The sequence below is a fragment of the Mauremys mutica genome, chromosome 6, assembly GCF_020497125.1.
Source record: "Mauremys mutica isolate MM-2020 ecotype Southern chromosome 6, ASM2049712v1, whole genome shotgun sequence".
Lineage (NCBI taxonomy): Eukaryota > Metazoa > Chordata > Testudines > Geoemydidae > Mauremys > Mauremys mutica.
In genome coordinates, this window is record NC_059077.1 from 110441633 (window position 1) to 110463197 (window position 21565).

Genomic DNA, 21565 nt, shown 5'->3' on the forward strand with positions numbered 1-21565 from the left:
CATTTCCCCTAAAAATTATGAAACAAAAAATCCTCTGTATCTATTTAATGTGTGTGGACTGGTCTACACTGGGGGGGGGGGGGGAGGGGAATCGATCTAAGATACGCAACTTCGGCTACATGAACAGCGTAGCTGAAGTTGAAGTATCTTAGATCGATTTATCTCTCGTCCTCACGGCACGGGATCGACATCCGCGGCTCCTCCTGTTGACTCCGCTACCGCCGTTTGCGCTGGTGGAGTTCTGGAGTTGACAGGAGCGCGTTTGGGGATTGATATATCGCGTCTAGATGAGACGCGATATATCGATCCCCGAGAAATCAATCGCGTCTAGACGTACCCTGTGTGTGTGTGTGTGGGTGAACCACAAATGCACACACAGGTACACACACAAGCTCAGATAACGAATTCATTTCTTCCCAGGGAGAATATTCTGTTATAAAACTTTATTATAATATATCCATTTAAAAACAGGAAAATCTGTTACACAGAAAAGAAACAATCTCCCCATTTCAAAGCTCTAACTTTGTTTGGCTAACTTCCAAATACCATTGCCTGCCTCTCTCTCTCTCTCTCTCTCTCATTAAGAAACACAAAGATAAATTGGATCACACTAAATTTACATTAACAAAACTACAAGGTATCATTAGTGATTCAGAGACCACTCTTGGTTTATTTTGCCTTTGGAACCAGTAGGAAAATCCCATTCTTCCTTCTGATATACGCACTGCCCCATTACTGACAGCTTGCTAGTACTGTGTGATACCTGCTGCATAATCCCATTCCTAAAGCACTGTATGTGGCAGCAGACAAATTCCTATGTTATACACATTTGATCCAATTCTGTAGTTCTTACTCACAGCCTTCACCTTCTTTTCCTTTACTGAGCGAATGAAAGGAACAAAAACCAGGCTCTTGGAGCTAAATGTTGTCAAAGGGCAGGAATGGAAGCTGTTTCGTTTGGGGAGGCATAGCTCGGTGGAGCTGGGGAAGAAATCCATGGCAGCAGCATCCTCCAAACCCAGAGGAATTTCCCCATATAGGATAATCATGACAATATGTGGGCACTGGGCCTTTGCATGAATGTACTAGCTCTTTGTAAATCCCCGTGGGCTTACCCCACAGATCTTGAGGTATCCCTGGGTCAAGACAGCCGCACACCCCACATTGTGCAAGGCTTCCTGCCTACCGTGGGATAACTTGGAAGGAAACTCAGTTTCCCATGTGCAGTTTCTTAGCCTTCCCATGGGAGCACATGATTTGGCTTTTAGCTGTCACTAAGGCAAAACTCCCACTGAAGGTCAATGGGACTTTTCCCGGAGTAAGAACCAAGGGAGGACGTTAGCATTTGGCCGCATTGTCATTTTGTGTGTCAAAGAGTAGTGCATGTATTACACCCAAAAGAAAAGCCCTTCCCAAAATTCCTCATCACTGTATGTTTTGGGGTGTTTTGGTCACACAGCAGCATCCCAAATCCCGGCATAAAGCTAGCAATATGCTTGACCAACAAAAGCAGGTTTCTCTTGTTGGATTCCCCTGAAACTGTCTGTTATCTTTAGCATTAAGATAAGGTAAGCACTGGAATAAAGATTAATCCTTTTTTTAGAAGGCAAGAAACAGAAGACACAATGGCTAAAACCTGGTTGAAGTATTTAGGGAGTTAATGGCAAAAGAACAGAAGCACACATATTTGAAGTTGAGCCCAGAAGACCATTAAGAATTCTGCCTATCAGTGAAGTCTAGTGGGTGGACTTCCCCTCTTAGGTTAAGTGGATTAGTTAGATTTACATCCACTGAAGTTTTAGCTACTCTCTTGTTAAGTATGCCGATGAGTCTGTGTAAAACAGGGCCTGTGATTAACAATTGAAATAAGATTATATTTATCTCTGACGCTGGGTGGATTATCAAGGGTGAAATTAGAATCTCCTGGACTAATGTTTACAGCACCCTGACTCTGCTCTCTAATGCAGGGATTAATTTAAAACTTGTAAGTCTGACAATACTCCACACTCCACCCTTTGCTACTGTTGGGCTGTTAAACGTCACAACAGAGATGGGGAGGGAGGAAAATGAGCCATGCCACATTGTTTGAGGCACCCAGGCCAGTGCTGAATTAAACACTTATACTATCTGCAGAAAGATATAGAGGACTCTTGTTGGGAAATAATCTGCCAAGTCAAACCTCAGAAATGACAGGTACACCTCTACCCTGATATAACGTGACCCGACGTAACACAAATTTGGATATAACGTGGTTAAAGCAGTGCTCGGGGGTGGGGGGGGGGATGGCTGAGCACTCTGGAGGATCAAAGCAAGTTCGATATAACAGTTTCACCTATAACGCGGTAAGATTTTTTGGCTCCCGAGGACAGCGTTATATCAGGGTAGAGGTGTCCAAAATGGTCATGCAGTAACAAACATTTCATTATTTCCTAGCATTGTTAGCTTTAGGGATGAAGATTTGCATGGATTTTTTGTAATAACAAACTTACTTGGGGTGCTGTGAGATGCCCATTTCATAATTGCGCTTTGGGCCAAAATGTGCTTAGCCTTGCGCATGAGAACAAAGAGAAGGGAACTCAAAGAGCCGTTCCTTATCTCTTGTACCCCTGTACGGGGGTCAGGCACGATCCGGTCCTGGTGTTCCCTCAGCACAAGGATAAGACTAGTATTAGCAGCAGCAGGACTGTGCCCAAACAGAATGGGCCAAGTGTGGGTCTATGTCTGCATCCCTTTTCTACATGGGCCAGTGTAGGCGGCAAGCACGCACTACACCTTTCAATGGCTGGTGCCGCTCCTGTTTTGCAATGGACTCTCCTAGTGCCACCCAATAGGAATTCTGGCTGAGACAGCCATGATGTCCCTGGGGTCTCTCTCTGCTGCAGAATCTATAACAGCCATTAGGGAGAGCACAATAGTTATTAAACTGAACTGGGACCTAATTTAAAAACAAAACAAAAAAAAACATTAAAAACAGTTTTTCAAATTCAGTGACATTATCACAATCACAAAAAAAGTTAATCAAAACAAATTCCTGCACATTTTAGAATTGCACTATGTTAATTAGACCCAGACAGTATATAGTAAGTGGCTTTAGTGAAAGGTAGAATAAAAATGACTTTGTAGATAAAATATTAGGCTTTTCAATTTTATGTAGTCACGGTTTGATTTTTTACCTAAAGATTCCACAGATTCACATCTTCTTTATATAAACTTTCATTGCATATGGCAAAGCTGTGGAATATTGGTAGTGAACCGTCATTTGTCTCGAAATGCTAGAAATTAACAATACAGGATATGCCACACCAGACCAGCAGTTCTGTCTCTGACAGTGGCTAGAATTAGATGCTTCAGAGGAAGGTACAAGAAATCATGTGATGGATAATTATTAATATTCTCTCTAACTATATAACTATTTTATTAAACAATCCTACTAAGCTCTTGGCCTCAGTGATATCTTGTGGCAATGAGTTCCACAATTACGCAGTGGGTAAGCACCAGCCAAATGAATGTCAAGAAGATGATGTGTAACATAGTCCCTGTAGTGCATTCAAGAGGTAGCTTGATTGCAAAAGAGCAGTGAAAGAGGAAGGAGTACTTTAGTTCAATGTAACAAACTGAAAGTTGAACATTCCTTGAAGGCAAGGGTTAACTCTATTTGCATAATTCTAAAGATATGGAAAACTTTCCAACTTAGCAACACTCAATTTTCATAGATCAAACCCTTTGTCCCTGCATATATGTGATCATTGACTTCTGCACCTCTGCTGCAGAGCAGGGGAATAAGACATTATCATTATGTGCAACAATATGAGCTCAGATGTTTGTTGTTATTCTTTAGTGTCTGCTATATTTCAGTCCATCATATATCATCACTAGTACTCCATCACTGGATACTCTATGAAGTTTGCTTCCAATACTACCTCAGAAGAAGCAGAGACTGTTAAAATCACTTTGGTGGAAATAGATGCTTAGGGGCAGCAGGAATCAGCACATGATCTGAAAGAATCATCTTTATTATTGAACAAAAGGTCCATGCCAAATTCCTTAGAAGGCACAGAATATATGGGACTAGTCTGTATATTTTCCACTTGTTAAAATGTGTCTCTAGAGACCTTCTCTCAGTAAATACTATTACAAATATTTCCAATGGGCCCATCCCCATGGCACCAGGCACACTGTACATAAGTTAATGAGTTTACGATGAATACCTTAGGCCAGATGTTGAGGTCACTGATTTAAATTAGACTGTATACTGGGAACTTGACTATATCTTTGTAGTGTGGAAGACAGCCCGTCTTACTAGACACTATTTACAGACAATGCAGTCATGCATTATGGTTTTGACCTCACCTTCTCCCTAATAGTCTTCGTTAATTTACAACCCCTTTCCCCCCCAAACGGAATATCCTCACCTTGGAAAGAACGAGGTGGGGAAGAAAAAGAAATAGGACAGAGCTAAAATTACATGCATGCACCAAACCTCTGTGGTCACCGGTACATAGGGCATTTCATTCAATTCTAATTACCACCACCCTTCTTTGTACAGATACCGGGCCAGACTGTGCCGTCAGTCACACTGGTGTAAGACCAGGGCGACTCCACTGAAATCACTGACATTACTCTGGGTTTACACTGATGTAGCTGAGATCAGAATCTGGCCCATCATCATCTGACTGAGAGTTGAAGCAAGACAACAAGCAATGTACACACTGCCAGATCTGCTGGGGAATGCAGCTGTGTTCCTATGGACGTTGAGGCTCAGTGGCATTTTGGAATATTTACGCACAAACCTTGGCTGGCATCTAAAGTCCTATGCAGACACAGAAGGCTCCATCTGAAAATCTTGCTGAAGTTCCAGAATTCTTAATATTGTGCTGAACTTGGAAAACAAAATACACAAAATCAAAGTATACAAAATCTTTTCAACTAACAATACAGGTTCATTTCAAAATTACAAATATGCAGGCCAGCCTAAAAACCTGAGTTCCAGTAAAGCTTGAACAGCAGGAACATGGAACGTCATTGTGACTGAAGAATTCCTCCTCAATAATTCAGGAACCAGAAAAAAATTCCAAGACAATTCTTTCTCACTTGGTATTCCACATCATTCAGAGGAGGCTCCTAGCAGCATTTTCAGGGTTAAGAGCACACATAATGTTGAGAAGCATCTGTGAAGGTAACCTTCTGTCCTTGACTTTCCCACCCCTGGGAATTAACAGGCAGGTTCAGCCCAGGAGGTCTCTCATCAGCTCTAGCTTTGCAATAAGGAGGAAACTGGGTTTCTCTTCTGTTTGACGGGTGGCTCTTTAGTGACACATCCTGGTTGTCATCTCTTTCTGTGAAACAAAAGAGGGAATTAAAAATCAAAAGGTCGCTGATTTTACAATATGCTCACAGCTTCTGCACATTTATTATTTGCAAATTTCACCACACCAGAAACAGCCGTGTAGCTTCATATGTCATGTGTCTGTGCTATTCTGTGTTATCTTCAAGGACAGTGCACATAATTGGCAATTAGCATAAAATCTTTTATCATTTCTGACATCTTTAATACTATCTTAATTCCCTAACTATGCCAGCTAAATGGCACTGTGTCCTACATAAAGGAGATAAATCACCTGCAAAAGTCCTCTTCAGCTATCACGCTGAAAGCATTTTAAGTTAATGTAAGAAATGGGATTCCAATTTGTCATTGAATTTGAAGGCAAGAAGAATAATCCTCAATTCTGAAATATAAAGGTAAATATTCTAGCTAGTTACACACAGAGAAACACAAATGTTAGATCTTCTCTAGATTTAGGCCAGAGCAGCCGAGTTTGGATTCAGAATTGGATCTGGGAAATTTCCCAAACTTCAGCAGTGTTCTGATGTGGGATTTGGTTCAGTCCATTATAGAGGTGGATCCAAGCCATGAAGTTTGGATCTGGACTTTAATGGTATTCTGGTACATGGTTGTGGTGTGGAAGTACCTCTAATTCTATTCCATCAGTCCTATCCTGCAAAGTCTTGCTACCAGGTATAGCTATTACTGCTACGAACAGTCTCATTGACTTCAACATACGAACGTCTATGCAGTGTGCTGCAAGGACACTGACTATAGTGGGGTCACTACACACGACAGTAAGTACTAAGTAATGTTTCCAAGGTGCGGCTCTACCGAGGGCCAGCACTAGTGAAATGCAGCCAGGTGGAGGGTGACAGTCAACTGATAAAACAAAGTACAGTGAGAGGAAAATTATGTCGAAAGACAAACTATTACCCATTGAAATTGCTGCAGGATCTTCTGCGTCAATACAGAGCACACAGGATCTCAGATTATAAGGTTGCATCCAAAAAAAGATTCCACGTGTGATCACAGGTATTTTTTATTATACAGCTAAATCATAGTACATACAATAAATGAACTGTATGGTCCTCAACTAATCTACCTCTGAAATATCAAGGACTGAGCTAACACTACTTAGATCTGAACTCGTGTGGCCAGAGAAGCTAGCTGTTCCAAAGCTGAGGCTCATATCACTAGCTATCCACACTGGCCAGCAGTTTTTAATGACTCATGATATTATTGGTTTATACCTATGTAACTAGGGATCTAAGTGTTCACGCGCGCTAAAGTATATTGTGCAAGAATATACATTAATTCTACATAAGATTAATTCTACATAAGATTACACTGCTGGAATGTAAATGTAACATCTCACTCACAACCATGTCAATTTAACACCTCACTGGGGAAGTGGATAGCATAGGGTTTGGAAATGAATTATGGCATCTCATCTCCAGAGCACTGCTTCATATCCAGCCCACTTTGGTAGCACCCACTATCATGTGACCACTCTTTGGAGCCTATCTGAAAGGAGTTTGGTAGTCTCAGTTCAATTCCTAGAAGGCCGGATTCATATCACAAGTAGCAGTGTTAGCAAAAAGGCCAAGGATTGACTAGATTTGGAGATTAAGTTGCCCTCTCAGCCCTAACAGGACTTTCTCTGGCTCAGGGCTGAGGCACATTGGTATAGTCACTGCCTGCGTGTACCTAGTCTCTGGATAAGCAGCAGACTGTAATCTATCACTATAGCACCTTTCACAGCATGCATTAAATTCACTTAATAAAACTGGACCAACTAGTAATCTTGTTACACCGGCAACTGCTTGTCTGGATCAGGGACACTAGCCCTCAACTTGCATGGGTGGCTTTTGGTATTTAAATAATATCTAAGGGATACGTCTTCTATGTCTTCCTGCAGAGTGGAACCAGCACCCTTCTGAGGTAGGGAGTTCCAGAGCTGTGAAATGTTCCACCTTCCTCCTCAAACCTGTGGATGCCTTTCCACAGTTTCCAGCTCCATCAAGCCATCTGGGCCCCTGCAGATTCTCCTCCCAACATGTGGAGAACTAATTTTGCAAGTGAATAGAGCCTGATATCATAGTAACTCTTCTTGCTTCACCCTCTGAGTTGTGGAACACATCAAGCTCCTTGGAAATGTGGCTGAGCTGTGTTTCCAAGGGCTAGCAGGAGCTGGGGGAGCAGCACAGCAGAGCCAAGAGGTATTCGAGCAGATGCCATGTAGATGACTCTAATCATAATGTAAATAAAGGTCATCCAATCCACTTTAAGGCGCTGTTGGGAAGCTGTGCTGAATGTAGTCATATTTCTATATGTATAAGCTAAATTCATGGCACCCCCAACTCTGCTAAAGGACCCCGCAAACTAAATATTTTAGCTTGAGAACCTTCCTTCCTGGTGGAATTTTCTTTATTCTTTACTTCCTTCTATAAAAAACAACTCAGCTGAGGAATCACCACCACAATGAGAAACCCGGGGATCCATGTTCAGAAGGCACCTCCACACACGGATTGAGGGGATGTGATCATATCTACTGTTTTTATTCATGTCCAACTCTCAATCAGCAAATACACATCAAATTAAAATTCTGGCATGTAGACAAGAGATTATTTACATCAGCCTCTTAAGTCCATCCATTGTCTGGAAAATGTAAATTGCATTAAAATAAAACAAAGCTTCTTATGAGTTCCTAAAATTCACCTTATTTTATCATTTGTTTAATAACATTAACATGCTGATTACTTCCCAAAATAAAGGGTTTCCTGGCAATCCTGTAACTGAAAATTCATCTTGTACTTTATAGCTCATTCCTTCAGGATGCATCTTTGTTCTGTAGCACTGCACAGATTTTATGCCTTCCACACCTGTAATCAGCTTCTACATCAGCTTGTTTTGGAATTTCTATAACATCCGATATGTTGCTCTGAGTCAAAATGTTGGATGATAAAAGTAACAGTACAGAAGCTGGTCCAATAAAAGATATTACCTCACCCATCTTTGTCTCTAATATCCTGGGACCAACACAGCTACAACTACACTGCATAAAATATGGAATGCTGTCATTCAAGGCTACTTAAAAGCAAATCGTAACTAGCAGAGAGTAAGAATGGAATACGCTGTTTTGCTATCGATATTAGAGGTGGTTAAAAAACCAGGATGAATGATTCATGAATATTTTCATGAAAAAAACCTGCAATTTTTCAACACTGGGTTTTTGCTCCAGAACAATGAAAACTAAAAAGCCACATTCAATACAATTCACTACACAGCTGTTTGCTTTCTCGCACACAAGTGTGATCCCTGTAATCTTACTACCTTGGAAGGTCAACAGAAATTTCTACCAGCAGACACACAAATAATCATAAGTAATTTACAGCATATTAATATCATGCTCTCTTGCTGCACATTGTTTCCTGAAAGAACAGATTTTAGGGCCTGAGGGGAATTCTGCAGCATCGTTTATTTATTTATTTTAATGGATCACAAAGCACCAATTCTTGGTGGGGACAGTCAAAAGTCGTTGAAAATACCGATCAGCTTTGCTAACTCTCAGAAGTCTACTAGGAAGAACCATGAGTTCATAAAACTCGATTTTTCCAGACAACGCTGTTAAAAGAATGAATGGACATTCAAGTGGCTCAGTGCTGCTACAGGCCCTTCCAGGCCACTTCGCATTCTGAGTCATCTCCACTGGGTGGAGCCAAACACACTGATATTAAACTAGCAGAGTAAATTCTAGAACTTAGTTTTTCCAATTGTACAACATCATCCTCTGAAAATCTTCCACATTCAGAAATTCACCCACACGTACTCAGGAAAAAGACTATCCAACAACTTCTTAGCAGCTTACTGCTGCAATGTCAATGTCTTCATCCTGGCTTCAGCCAGCCCTGGTGTTGTTTCCCCCGTCAGCAAACTGTTGATGGTTCCTGAAGCAGTGTTAATAGCTGCAGATGCTTAATTTATGTATTTGGAGCCTAGCTACCATAGTAATGGGCCCTCTGTAAGTCCGATACATGGACAGGCAGACAGACACCCCTCCTGCTGCTGCTTCCACACAGCTACTAGAGGAGTCAGCCAACAGTCTATGTTTTTTAGGAAGACAAGAAAGTAATTTTGCAGAAGCAGAGAATCGGTGTCAGTAAATCTGCCCATTTTGCAGGATCAGAGGGCGGCAAACTCTTCCCGCCCAGATCAGTAGTGAGCAGAAAAAGCAACAATTTGAAACTCAAACTTCCTGTCCCCTACTCAAGAAAAACCAGAGCACAGATACCATAGCGAGGGGATCATTAGAAACAGTCCAACAGGCAGCAAGGGGACCCTCTGAGATATGGAATTTATGCACAGTGCGTCTACTGAAGGTTTTTAAAACACTCCCCATGGTAATGCCTGAAATGTAGCATTTGCAAAGCACAACTGTGGATGCTTCATCTCTAAAGTATTCATGGAGTGTAAGCCTGCATTACAAGGTCTCAGGTTTTTGCTGAGGCAGAATTTTTCCTCTATGTTAATGAAAAAAAAATCTCATCTTGTATCATAAAATATGTAGGGTTTTGTCTGGCTGCATAATTAGTTTCATGGTCCCATCCATCCTGTGCCTTTCCTCCATCCTCCACTTGGCTGTGTTGCTGCAAGCTGCTCTGCAGTTCCATCCTGGCCTTCACACTCTTATTTAAATGGCCTTCTGTTCCAACACCTGTTTGGCGTTGGTGTTGGAAATGTTCGTGGGAGTCAGAGATTCAGAAAACGACACTCAGGCTGACAATATCGCCATTGCTGAAGCAGAGAAGAAGCCGTTCCCAGGAAGTTAACAATAGAGAAATGTTCAAAGAGACAAGCAGGGCTAAATTCCATCCTATGCATAGGTACAGGTTCTATTGACTTCAACTGACCTCGGAGTGATAGCAACAAATTGAAGATACAGATTATTTTCTTTAGATGGGGTGAGTGTGAACTTGTGTGTGTGTGTCTGCACGTGAGAAAGAGGAGGAACCTTATTTTCTATTTCTAGTTGTTTCCCTTAAGGGAAATTTACAATAGGAAAGAAAAATAACCAGGAAATGGTTTCTACAATAGCAATAGAAATTATTCTGAAGGCGGCAAAATATGTTCTCCCCAGTCATGTTTTCGACGGAGTGTTTTTTGAGAGGAAGGGCTGCACGAAAGGAATGTGACTAGAGATGACTTCTTGTAGGAGCAATGTGGAGTATTCTATTATAAAATGTGGAAACAATTAAAGCCTTTTGTTTTTCGTGCTTTCCACAGCAGTCAGCTTTTTCTTGTCAAATTCACAGCACTGTCTTCAAAAAAGCAAAATGATTATCCTTCCGTCAACTCTTTTAACACAGTGGTTTTAAATCTTTATTCATTTATGGACACCTACAAAATTTCAAATGGCAGTGCAGACGCCTTCGGAAATCTTAGACAGAGTCTGCGAACCCCCAGGGGTCTGCGGACCACAGGCTGAAAGCCACAGTCCTATGGAAATGGCAACCTTTTGCAGACTCCTTAGACATAGATTACGGATTCCCAGGGGTCCGTGGACCACAGATTAAAAAACACTGTTTTAACACAACAAACTGTCTCACCAACTCTCGTAGGCACTAAGAAATATAAAGCCAAAGCCTGGTTCCATTTAGGTCAACGCAAAGATCCCACCTAAGTGCAGGAGATTATGCCTCTGTAATCTCAATGATGCATGGAAAATTTACAAAATGAGAACTGAGATCTTAGCTCAATCTGGGTACTTGACGGAGGCATAGATCTATGTTTCTGTCTTAGAACGAAGCTAACGGGAAACTAGGCTAAGTGTCAGGGATGCTTTAAAAAACTTGGCAAATGCTATAAAATCTCACAGGAAAAACAATTAAAAAATAATCCCCTTCAGAAACACTGGGACTCCCGCAGAGATTCAAATCCTCATTCACTCCCCCTGTAATTTCACAATCATGTCAGACCCAGGGTGTCTACTGACAAGCACCAGCACAGAGGTGGCTTGGCCACGTTTTCCCCTGACATGATGCTACAGCTGCTGGTTAAATCATGGGGGCAAACTGCTCCTCTTCACCATCCTTTGATAACTGCCCTGGCTCTGGAAAGGACAGTAAGAGACAACTATGGCTCCCCCAACATAGGGGTGCTACTGAGGGAAGGGAGGAAAGGGCACCTGAAAAAATGGTGACTCACTTCGTAACTGTTGTTCTTTGAGATGTGTTGTTCATGTCCATTCCAATCAGGCATGTGCACATGTATGTGCACGGTAGCCAGATTTTCCCATAGCAGCATCCGTCGGGTCAGTCTGGGTGCCCCCTGGAGTCGTGCTCAATATGGAGCTCTGTCAACCCACCACCCACTCAGATCCTTCTTGCTGGCTGCTCCGCCTGGAATGGACATGAATAATATCTTGAAGAACAGTTACAAGACGGTGAGTAACCGTTTTTCTTCTTCGAGTGCTTGTTCATGTCCATTCCAATCAGGTGACTCACAAGCCCCAGTTCAGGAGGTGGGGTTGGAGTCATCCACTGACTGGAGCATCGCTCTGGCTTGCTGGGTGATTGCATAGTGCATGGCGAAAGTGTGGATGGAGGACCAGTTGCCGCCCTGCAGTTTTCCTGGGCGGGAACTTGAGTCAGGGACGCTGTTGATGAAGCCTGTGCCTGGTGGCATGCGCGGTGATCAAAGGAACAGGCACCTCTACCAGGTTGTAGCACTCCTGGACGCAGCACGTGATCCACAACGAAATCCATTGAGAAGAGACAGGAAGACTTTTCATTCTGTCCGCCACGAATACCTGGACTGAGTTTCAGAATGGTTTCATTCTCTCGACGTAGAAGGTTAACGCACTGCAGACATCCAGAGAGTGCACCCTCTTCTCCCTGCCGCTGGAGTGTTGGCGAACAGGTCTATCTGGGGAAAAACCAACTGATGGAAGACTGAGTTCATGACATCCAGGTGACGGGACCACTTGTGGCCGTGGAACGACCTGCTGAGATGGTCCGCCAACTCGTTCTGTATCCCAGGTTGGTACGATGCTTGCAGGTGTATCGCGTGCTCTTCACAGAAGTCCCATAGCATGAGGGCTTCCTAACACAGGGGAGAGGAGCGTGCACCACTGTTTGTTGATACAGAACATCGCCTTGGTGTTGTCTGTGAGGACGGATACACATCTCTCTGCTAGGTGGGCTTGGAAAGTTTGGCATGCCAAGCGCACCGCTCTCAGTTCTTTGACATTGATGTGTAGAGCGAGATCCACCTGAGACCTTGTGTTCTGAGGTCTCCCAAATGTGCCCCCCAGTCCAAGTCTGACGCGTCTGTCACTAGTGAGAGGGATGGCTGGGGGCTGGTGAAAGGGACCATTGCACATACTACCTGCGGGTAAAGCCTCCACAGGAGGGAGTCGAGTACCGGGTGAGGCAGGGTTACAATCCTGTGCAAACTGTCCTCGGCTGGCCGATATACTGACACCAGCCATGACTGAAGAGGTCAAAGTCTGTACCACATAGGTACGAGCTGCCATGTGTCCTAGAAGTTTCAGGCAGTTCCATGCTGAGGTGCTGGGGAACTGTCAGAGACCTCAAATAATGTTGCCCAGGGCTCGAAATCTCGCTTCGGGAAGGAATGCCCTGGTCTGTGTTGAGTCCAGTACCGCCCCTACAAATTCTATCCTCTGAACCAGGGACAGCGTTGATTTCCCCTCATTCAGTAGCATGCCCAATTCGCTGAAAGAAGCTCTTATGAAGGCGACCTGCATCTTTACTTCAGTCCTGGATTGGCCCTTCATCAGCCATTCGTCAAGGTACGGGAACACCTGTACCTGCTCTTGCGCAGGACCGCGGCCATGACTGCCATGCACTTGGTGAATACTTGAGGTGCCACTGACAGGCTGAACAGGAGGACTGCGAACGGGCAGTGGGTGTTGTTTACCACAAACCTGAGGTATTATCGGTGGAACTGAGTTATTGTTATGTGAAAGTATGCGTCCTTCAAGTCGAGGGCGGCATACCAATCTCCTGGATCCAATGAAGGGATGATGGAGGCCAAAGAGACCACACGGAAACTGAGCTTCTTCATGAACTTGTTGAGTTCTTGCAGGTCTAGGATAGGCCTTAGCCCACCTTTGGCTTTTGGTATTAGGAAAAGCAAGAATAAAAACCATTGCCCTTCTGCTCCTAAGGAACCTCTTCCACTGCCCCTAGCAAAAGGAGCAAGTGCACCTCCTGAATAAGGAGTTGCTTGTGAGAGGGGTCCCTGAAAAGGGACAGGGAAAGGGGGTGGAAGGGCGGGAAGGCACAGAATTGGATGGAGTATTCCCTCTCTATCACACGGCGCACCCAGTGATCCGAAGTAATATGGGACCAAGCACGGTAGTCGGGACAAAAAGGTTAAGGCAGGATAGATCCAGTTTTTGTTCTGCTGCGCCATCCTCAACTGAACCTTCAAAAGGCCTGTTTCGGGCCAAAAAGTGGCTTGGATTGGCCAGAGCCCTGGTCTGATGATGGGTGTGGCCTTTTCCTGCCATTCCTGTTCCTTCTCTGGGAACCATCCTGACAGTTCTGCTGGTAGAAGCGCGGGGGAGGTTATGGCCTAAAATGCTTCCACTTCGTAGCGGGAGTATGGGGCCCAATGATTTGACAGTGGCTTTTGAGTCCTCTAGGCTATGCAGCCTTTTGTCTGTTTTCTCAGAAAAGAGAGCCCAACCCTCGAATGGGAGATTCAGAATAGTCTGTTGGACTTCACACAGCAGGCCTGAGACCTGGAGCCAGGGCTATGCCCATAGCCATCACGCAGGTAGCTGCATCCACTCCATCCAGTGCGGCTTGTAGCAAAGCTCACAAAATGAGCTTCCTCTCCTTCACCAGAGCCAAAAACTCGTTGCAGGAGTCCTGAGCATCAGCGCCGCAAAATTCACCACTGCACCGCATATGTTGTAGCAGTATCTGCTGATTAAAGATGGGGAGCTGCAATCCCCCAGTGGAATCAGGGCCGGCTCCGGGTTTTCTGCTGCCCCAGAGGTGCTATTTTTAATATGACTGTGCCCTTTTAAAGCTCCTCAGCATTTCATGTATTTGGAGGAATAAAATCTCTGCAGATTTGTCTGAAGTTTCCCACTGATTCCTACTGCCTGTAGTTTATCTTTATTAGACTGGGAAATTGTAACTCTCGCTTTTATCATGTCTTAATGATTGCCTTTGAAGCAGATGTATTTATTTTTTAACAATTTGTGAAACGTGGATTCATTTTAAAGGACAAGTTCCACAGCAGTCTGCTATTCAAATGTTAATGGAGCAAGCTTTAAGGCAGGACCTATTTAGTACGCTCCCCACAAGAAACTGAAACATACATTTATGCACCCACAAGGAAGAGACAAACTGCGTCACAGCTTAATACAAGTTAGCTTGGAAGTTTGTCCAAAACATTATCAAAACCACAAACTGTACCACCCAAAACCTGGCCTGGTTTAATTAGACAAAGGAGATCATCAACAGGAACATTCTTGATCTTTCCTGTCCTTACCATTACATATTTGGACACTGAGCAATCTAATCATCTGATGCGCTAACAATAATCAATAAAATATGTATGCGGAAGATGACAATTTTGAAAACTCTGGCACCATTCTGTGGCTCGGGCCTGACCTTTTCTGTTCATCACAGCTGAGAGTAAAATTTGTCAGCCACACAAGTCCTAGAATGCTAATTTTTGTTTATTTTTTACATGGGATGGAGAAAATTTGTAACTGTCAAATTCTCTGGTCACTTTGACAACATGTAAAATAAAAGACTGGTCAATATGACTAGTGCTCACAAAAGATGAGCTCTATCTGAAAAAGATTTTTAAGAAGGAGATTCTTCTAAAAAGAAGAACAGCTGAGTTAACAGCAAGGAGTCTGGTACTGGAACACACATGAATGAAAAAGCAAAATTTACACATAAAAACACCTAGTCATTTATATTCTCTTGGGTAGTATTTCAGACTAACAATATTCTATTCTTCCACTTTTGTATTAGTATTAGGACTTATATCCACTATATGCAACAGGCACTAAGAGGAACACTTTTGAGAGGTCAGTATTGTAAGCTTGCATAGTAACATTATAGCATATGTGCCTGAGTCTTAACAAATTACAAGTGCAAGTGGATGTCTAATTTATATGCCCGATTGCAGTCAAATAAATATTATTAGCCAGTTGCACACACAATTAAAATATATGGATGCCAGAGTATTATGATGGTGTATGCAAATTAGGTGTGTAATTGTACATTCAAATACATAGCAAATTTCTTCTAAAAAGAAGTGATAGGTCTTTAGTGGACCAATCTGAAATGATCAGCCTGTGAATGGTGCATTCCATCCAGCAGAGGTACCCAATTTTGTGGGAGGGTAGACAAAGATATGTTAGAGAAGGGCCAAGGAATCAAGATTTCAGTTTTTCAAAAATAACGAGTTGGGTGTTGGGTTGGCACACCCCTAACTAGGGCACTTCAGATTCTATTTCCTTTGAATGACCAACATTTGATGCATTGATCATCATTCATCACCATCATCACGTTCCCATTACGCCTGTGGCAGCTAGGGCAGTGATGAAGCTCCTCCACTCCTGTCTGTTTCTACCAAGTCTTTCAATGGTTTCTCAGCTGTGCCCCCGGTTTTTCAGCTTGACTTCCACAGCTCTTTGCCATGTTGTTTTCGGGTGGCCTTGTTTTCATTTGCCTTCAGGTGTCCATCTTATTGCTACTGTGGTGATGGAATCAATTTCCATCTGAAGCACATGGCCAATCCATCGCCAACGCCTCCTAGCAATGATGGTGCTCATATCCTCTTGGCTGACTGTGTCAACAGATCTTGGTTTGAGATTGTTCTGGGCCAAAAGGTACGGAGGATATTTCTGAGGCAGGTTATGGAATGAAGACAGTTTGTACATATCATTTATCATCATTAAGCACCAACGATGTACTTGGACCCATACAACCCCAAAATACAGGCTGTCTCTCCCCAAACAGCTTACAGGCTAAACAAAGCAGAGAGAGTACAGGACACAGTGGAAATTCCAGAAGAGGGAATGAAGAGGATGTTTTAAAATCAGTATCTTAATGTTATTGTTGACTCACTTCTTGTGGGCAGAGCAGGAGGAATGAGTCTTCAGGGAGGATCTAAGTGAGGACACGGAGATACCATGGTGATGGTTTTATAAAATCAAAATATCCAGAGAGAGGGGATAGGATAGATATAAAGGATGTGGATAATGAGAACATGGTGGCTTGAGTGAAATGAAGTGGTTTTCTCATCCTGCAGGCCAGATTCCCCTACTGCTGCACTGGCAGTGCAATAATATTTCTGTTTTTTTGATCTCTCAGTCTATTGTTCTTGAGATGACCATCCCTGGTATATATGCAGTACCATTACTTCACGGTGGGATGCAGTACAATAAAGAGAGACAATGGACTGGGAAGGTACAAATTCTTGTTTCAGCACAAACTTCAATAAGAATGCCAACGATGATCAAAAAAGCTAATGCATTATAAATGGATTTATATTTTAAGCTAAGTTTGAAAATTCCCCAAGATGACAATCTTGTTTAATCATTGGTTTTAACCAATATACCTTTCAGTTCAATGTAGCTGGACAAATGTAACTAACTTCACTGGCTGGGACTGCTCTTTTTTTAAAACAAAAACAAAACATCCCCAAAAAGCTTGCTGGTGCAAATTTCAGATGGGGCTAATAACAGATCAATGGAGGAGATATATTTTTTGGATTTCTGAATAGGAGCAGTCTGTCAGTAAGCTGCATGATGAATAAACATTTTATGTTACATAGATAAACACAGAGCAAAACCGCCAATTGTTTTGTGAAAGGATGAACTGTTTGCTGTAAACTGGATAGTAACAGTAGCTGCTTGTGGCTCAGGCTCAGCGACAACAGTGTTGTGTGATATAAAAGCAAAGTGGTACTTGCTATGCACTGCTGCAGTCTGGGGATCACGCTAGTCATGCCATGGGTAAGCCAACAATGGGCAAACTGAAATCTTAGTGTTTAATGTGCGTTGTTTGCCCAGAATACCTCTCTAATTAATACTCCCTAATAAACAGGGGTGGCATCAAAAGTGCAGTTCAACAGACAAAGACACATGGAGAAATACTGACTCAGTATCGTGAAGCCTGATCATGACTTCATTGGGCTGCCGGTTCCCTCAATACATTGTTTAACTGGCATATGCCAAACCTGCAAATACAAACATAAAACCCTATGCGAACACAGATGTCCATTTCTACAGTGTTTGGGGAAAGAACTACACTTTATGTGGGGTTGGGTTTTTTAGTATAAGGAAGATGTTGGCCTGACAGCACTGGAGACTAAAATACTCTGTCCACAGAACAAGTTATGGCATGAACAGCAGCAACTCCTGCTTCCTGTCTAGGAGCTGCAACTGTGCTGGAGGACTTGGAGAGAACATCTCTTCAGTTCCCCTGCCTGTTCAAATCTCTGGTTGCTCCTCCGAAAAGTCTACCAATTAACCCTAATTAACATGCATCGGACAAAGCGCACTTTACAAAGGAATACACAATAGTGCATGATGTTATATTAGCGTTATTTGAGAAATGATCATGTACTTCAAAAACAGTGAGGCTAGACTTCACTCTAAGTTATACCTGTGTAAATCTAAAAGTAATGACATTGACTACAAAAGAAATACTCTGCATTCACATCAGTGGAAATATGAATAAAATCTGGCCCTGTATCATCACACACAAGGGACAGAGATAAAGCCAAGTTACTCAGTCTGAACCGTGGAACTTCCTGACGTAAAAGTGCACAACTATAGGTGCTGGGGGTGCTACTGCACCCCCTGGCTTGAAGTTGTTTCCATTATATAGATGGTTTACACTTTGGTTCAGGGGCTCTCAGCACCCCCACTATAAAAATTGTTCCAGCACCCCTGTGTGCAACTGTGAAACGTTAATGCTGCCCACTATAGTGCAAGTTTTTTGATGTAATATATAGCATTGCTTACTGTAAATCAACAAGACATACAGATATTCTGATTAAGTTAACGTAATAAAAAGCCATCACCTTACTCTTTGGTCTGTCTACTCAAATTCTTAGACTTGTATTCAGTAAATAGAGTTTTCTATAGAAAAATGTAAAACCATTCTCTTTCAGCAATTTTAGATGCTTATTTTTAATTGCATCAACAGTTAAGTGAAAACGTATTGGAGCCCCTGTCTGTTTTGAAATCAATGGCAGTTTTAATACTGAATATGATGGAGCGGATAAGGACATTTTATATTTGATCACTGGGGAACAAATTTAGTCCTAGCATGAGATGGTACCAACTTCACTGGATTCATTCCATTAATACAACTCCACTGATTCCACTGGAGTAGCAATCGCTTACACTAAGGCTGAATGTGTCGCTGTGTCTTTAAATGAGAAACTGTTTTTAATACATATGGTAAGCAGACATTTAGAAAATATCTTGCTTTAATTTGCTTCATCTATGTCCCATTTTATTACTTTTTGTTCTCATAAAACAAAATACGTGTAAGAAATGACTTCTGGGAGAGAGCACAGATTTCCTGAGGGAGGAGGAGAAGCAGAAGCCACATCAGGAGGAAAAGTGAAGCAGAGAGCCAACGTCTGCTATCACTTACACCAATGCAAATCAGGAGTAACTCCAATGACGCCAGTGAAGTTACATCAGTGTAAGAGATCAGAATCAGACCCATAGTTTGTAAGGCACTTTAGGATCTTTCATGGGCTAGACTACCCTAAAAAGGCATTGTTGCTATAGCTATATTGGCACAGCTACACTGGTAGAGCCCCCTATCTTGCAGCTTATGCCGGCATAAAGAGATCTTTTGCCTGCCTAGTTAAAGCAATTCCCTGAACAACATAAGCTCAAGGACACTTTTGCCAATATACCCCTAGAGGGTTTTGCTGGCATAACTATGTTGGATAAAGGGTGCGGATTTTTTTCACATCCGAGTGACACAGTCATGCCACCAAACATTGTAGCATAGTCCTGTCCTGTATGAAAAGCATTATGTCAAACATTGCTATGCTTATGAAAACACAAGAATACGCACATTGAAATATACTGCTACCTATGGCCAATTGGTTGCCAGCACCAGTATAGGTATGTTTACATTTCAATAGAATTTTATCTAGATTTGAATATAAGCTTATGTGTGTGCTGGGATTTCCCAGCTCCTAGCACATGATGGAAGAATCAGAGATAGCAGGAGCGGAAGAATCACTTTGTTCATCGCCATCCATCACTCCCATGAACCTCTAGTGCAGGGATCGGCAACCTTTGGCACGTGGCCCCCCAGGGTAAGCCCCCGGGCAGGCCAGGCCGGTTTGTTTACCTGCCGCTTCTGCAGGTTTGGCCGATCACGGCTCCCACTGGCCGGGGTTCACTGCTCCAGGCCAATGGGGCCTGTAGGAAGCCGCAACCAGCACATCCCTCGGCCCGCGCCGCTTCCCACAGCCCCCATTGGCCTGGAGCTGCAAACCCCGGCAAGTGGGAGTCGCGATCGGCTGAACCTGCAGACGCGGCAGGTAAACAAACCGGCCCAACCCGCCAGGGGGCTTACCCTGGCGGGCCACATGCCAAAGGTTGCCGATCCCTGCTCTAGTGTAACTTGTAATGCAGGAATGCATGGGAGCCCTGGATCTGCACACAGCTCTATGACATTGTGCCAATAGAAAGCTTGAGTAGTTTTGCTCAGGTAACCTGAACCTGTAGATTAAAACACTGGTTTCAAAGTACACTTTGGGTACCCAATCCCAGCATATGTTCTCACCCTCTCGGTGACCTTGCACAGGGTTCCACAGCAAGGAGACTGGATATATTTTTTGATTAATCTCTCCTCTTAATGAGATATAATGTAACTGCATGTTAATCAGTAATGTTCAGTAACCAGAAAGTGTGCTTTTAAAAACTCTTCTGCCTTTGTGATCCTTGTTCCTTCAGATGAACTCCACCATATTCTGAAGCTAAATTTAGCCTTAAACTCCCACCATTTAAAACAAATTCCTTTAAAAATGCTAATAAATCTAAAGAGCAGGAGACAGCCCTGCCTGTAAATTGCAGGCCAGCTCAATGCATTGAGTTAAAAAAAAAAAAAAAAAAACACTGCAGTTCATCAAGGACTGTGCTCAGAAGTCACGGTTTTTCAGGAACAGATTGTATTGCACTCCCAAGTCACTGTTATCCAACAAAATGCAACGTACTGGGAACAGACCCTACAGACCTTTCTAGCGCACAGCATCTACATCTGACAGCTAGAAAGTGACTGAACTGACACTCTTACTACAGCTCACCATTTTAAGGTGTACTTACCACGTGCAACTCCCACTGTCCTCCAAGAGAAAAAATCTTGAGGTACAGGGCTGCCATTAGATATAATTCTTGTAGGCAGCCATCTAGAGCACTCTTTTTTTTTCAGGAGACCCTGCTCCAGCCACACCAATCCCCAGACAGGAAAGTTTTCAGGAGCACAAGTGAGAAGCTCTTCCGCCAACACAGCGCTGTCCACACTGGCGCTTATATCCGTGTACCTTATGTCTCTCAGGGGGTGATTTATACACACCCGAGGGACATAAGTTATGCCGACATAAGCTGTAGTATAGACGTAGTCTAAGATGTTTATACATTTCAATTTGATACTGGTGGAAGCACCTAAACTGGCTAGAAAGCAAATCCAAAAAGGCCTTGCTAAAAGGCCAACAGTTCTTTGTTTTTTTTTTGGATGTCAACAGAGCTAACTTGAGCTGAAGGCTCAAGTGCAGTGTGCCAGTTTCAGGGTCTCCTCTGTGGAGGAAGAGGGGATAATCGTCATACAACCACCACTATGGCATTTTGCACTTTTACAGCACCTTCCATTCAAGGATCACAAAACATTTTGCAAGTATACATGAATTTAGCCTCACAACCCCCCTGAAAAGCTGGTATTATTATATTGGTTTTATAGATGAGAAACTGATGATAGAGATGTTAATTGGCTTCCCCAGTGTCACACAGGAAATCTGTGGCAACAGAGTGCAATTCATTTAACAAGATTGGGCTTGAACAACAAGACCATGAATGACTCAAATTAACATCTGTAAGTCACTCTAAAGATGTAACGCACTATACAGTTACCTGTTATTTATTATGAATGGCACTTTGTTCGCTGCAGGAAAAGAGAACAAGCATCGGGAATGAGGCATTAGACA

General features: G+C 42.9%; 1 protein-coding gene across 1 annotated transcript in view; it reads right to left on the reverse strand.

The window, feature by feature from the left end:
- Positions 1-239: 239 nt before the first annotated feature.
- Positions 240-21565, reverse strand: part of MOB3B (MOB kinase activator 3B) — a 160512-nt gene continuing 139186 nt past the window's right edge. Inside the window, exon 4 of the mRNA XM_045022309.1 lies at positions 240-5336. Within this exon, the coding sequence (XP_044878244.1) occupies positions 5307-5336 (30 nt within the window). The 3' untranslated portion in view covers positions 240-5306. The remainder of the gene's footprint in view (positions 5337-21565) is intronic.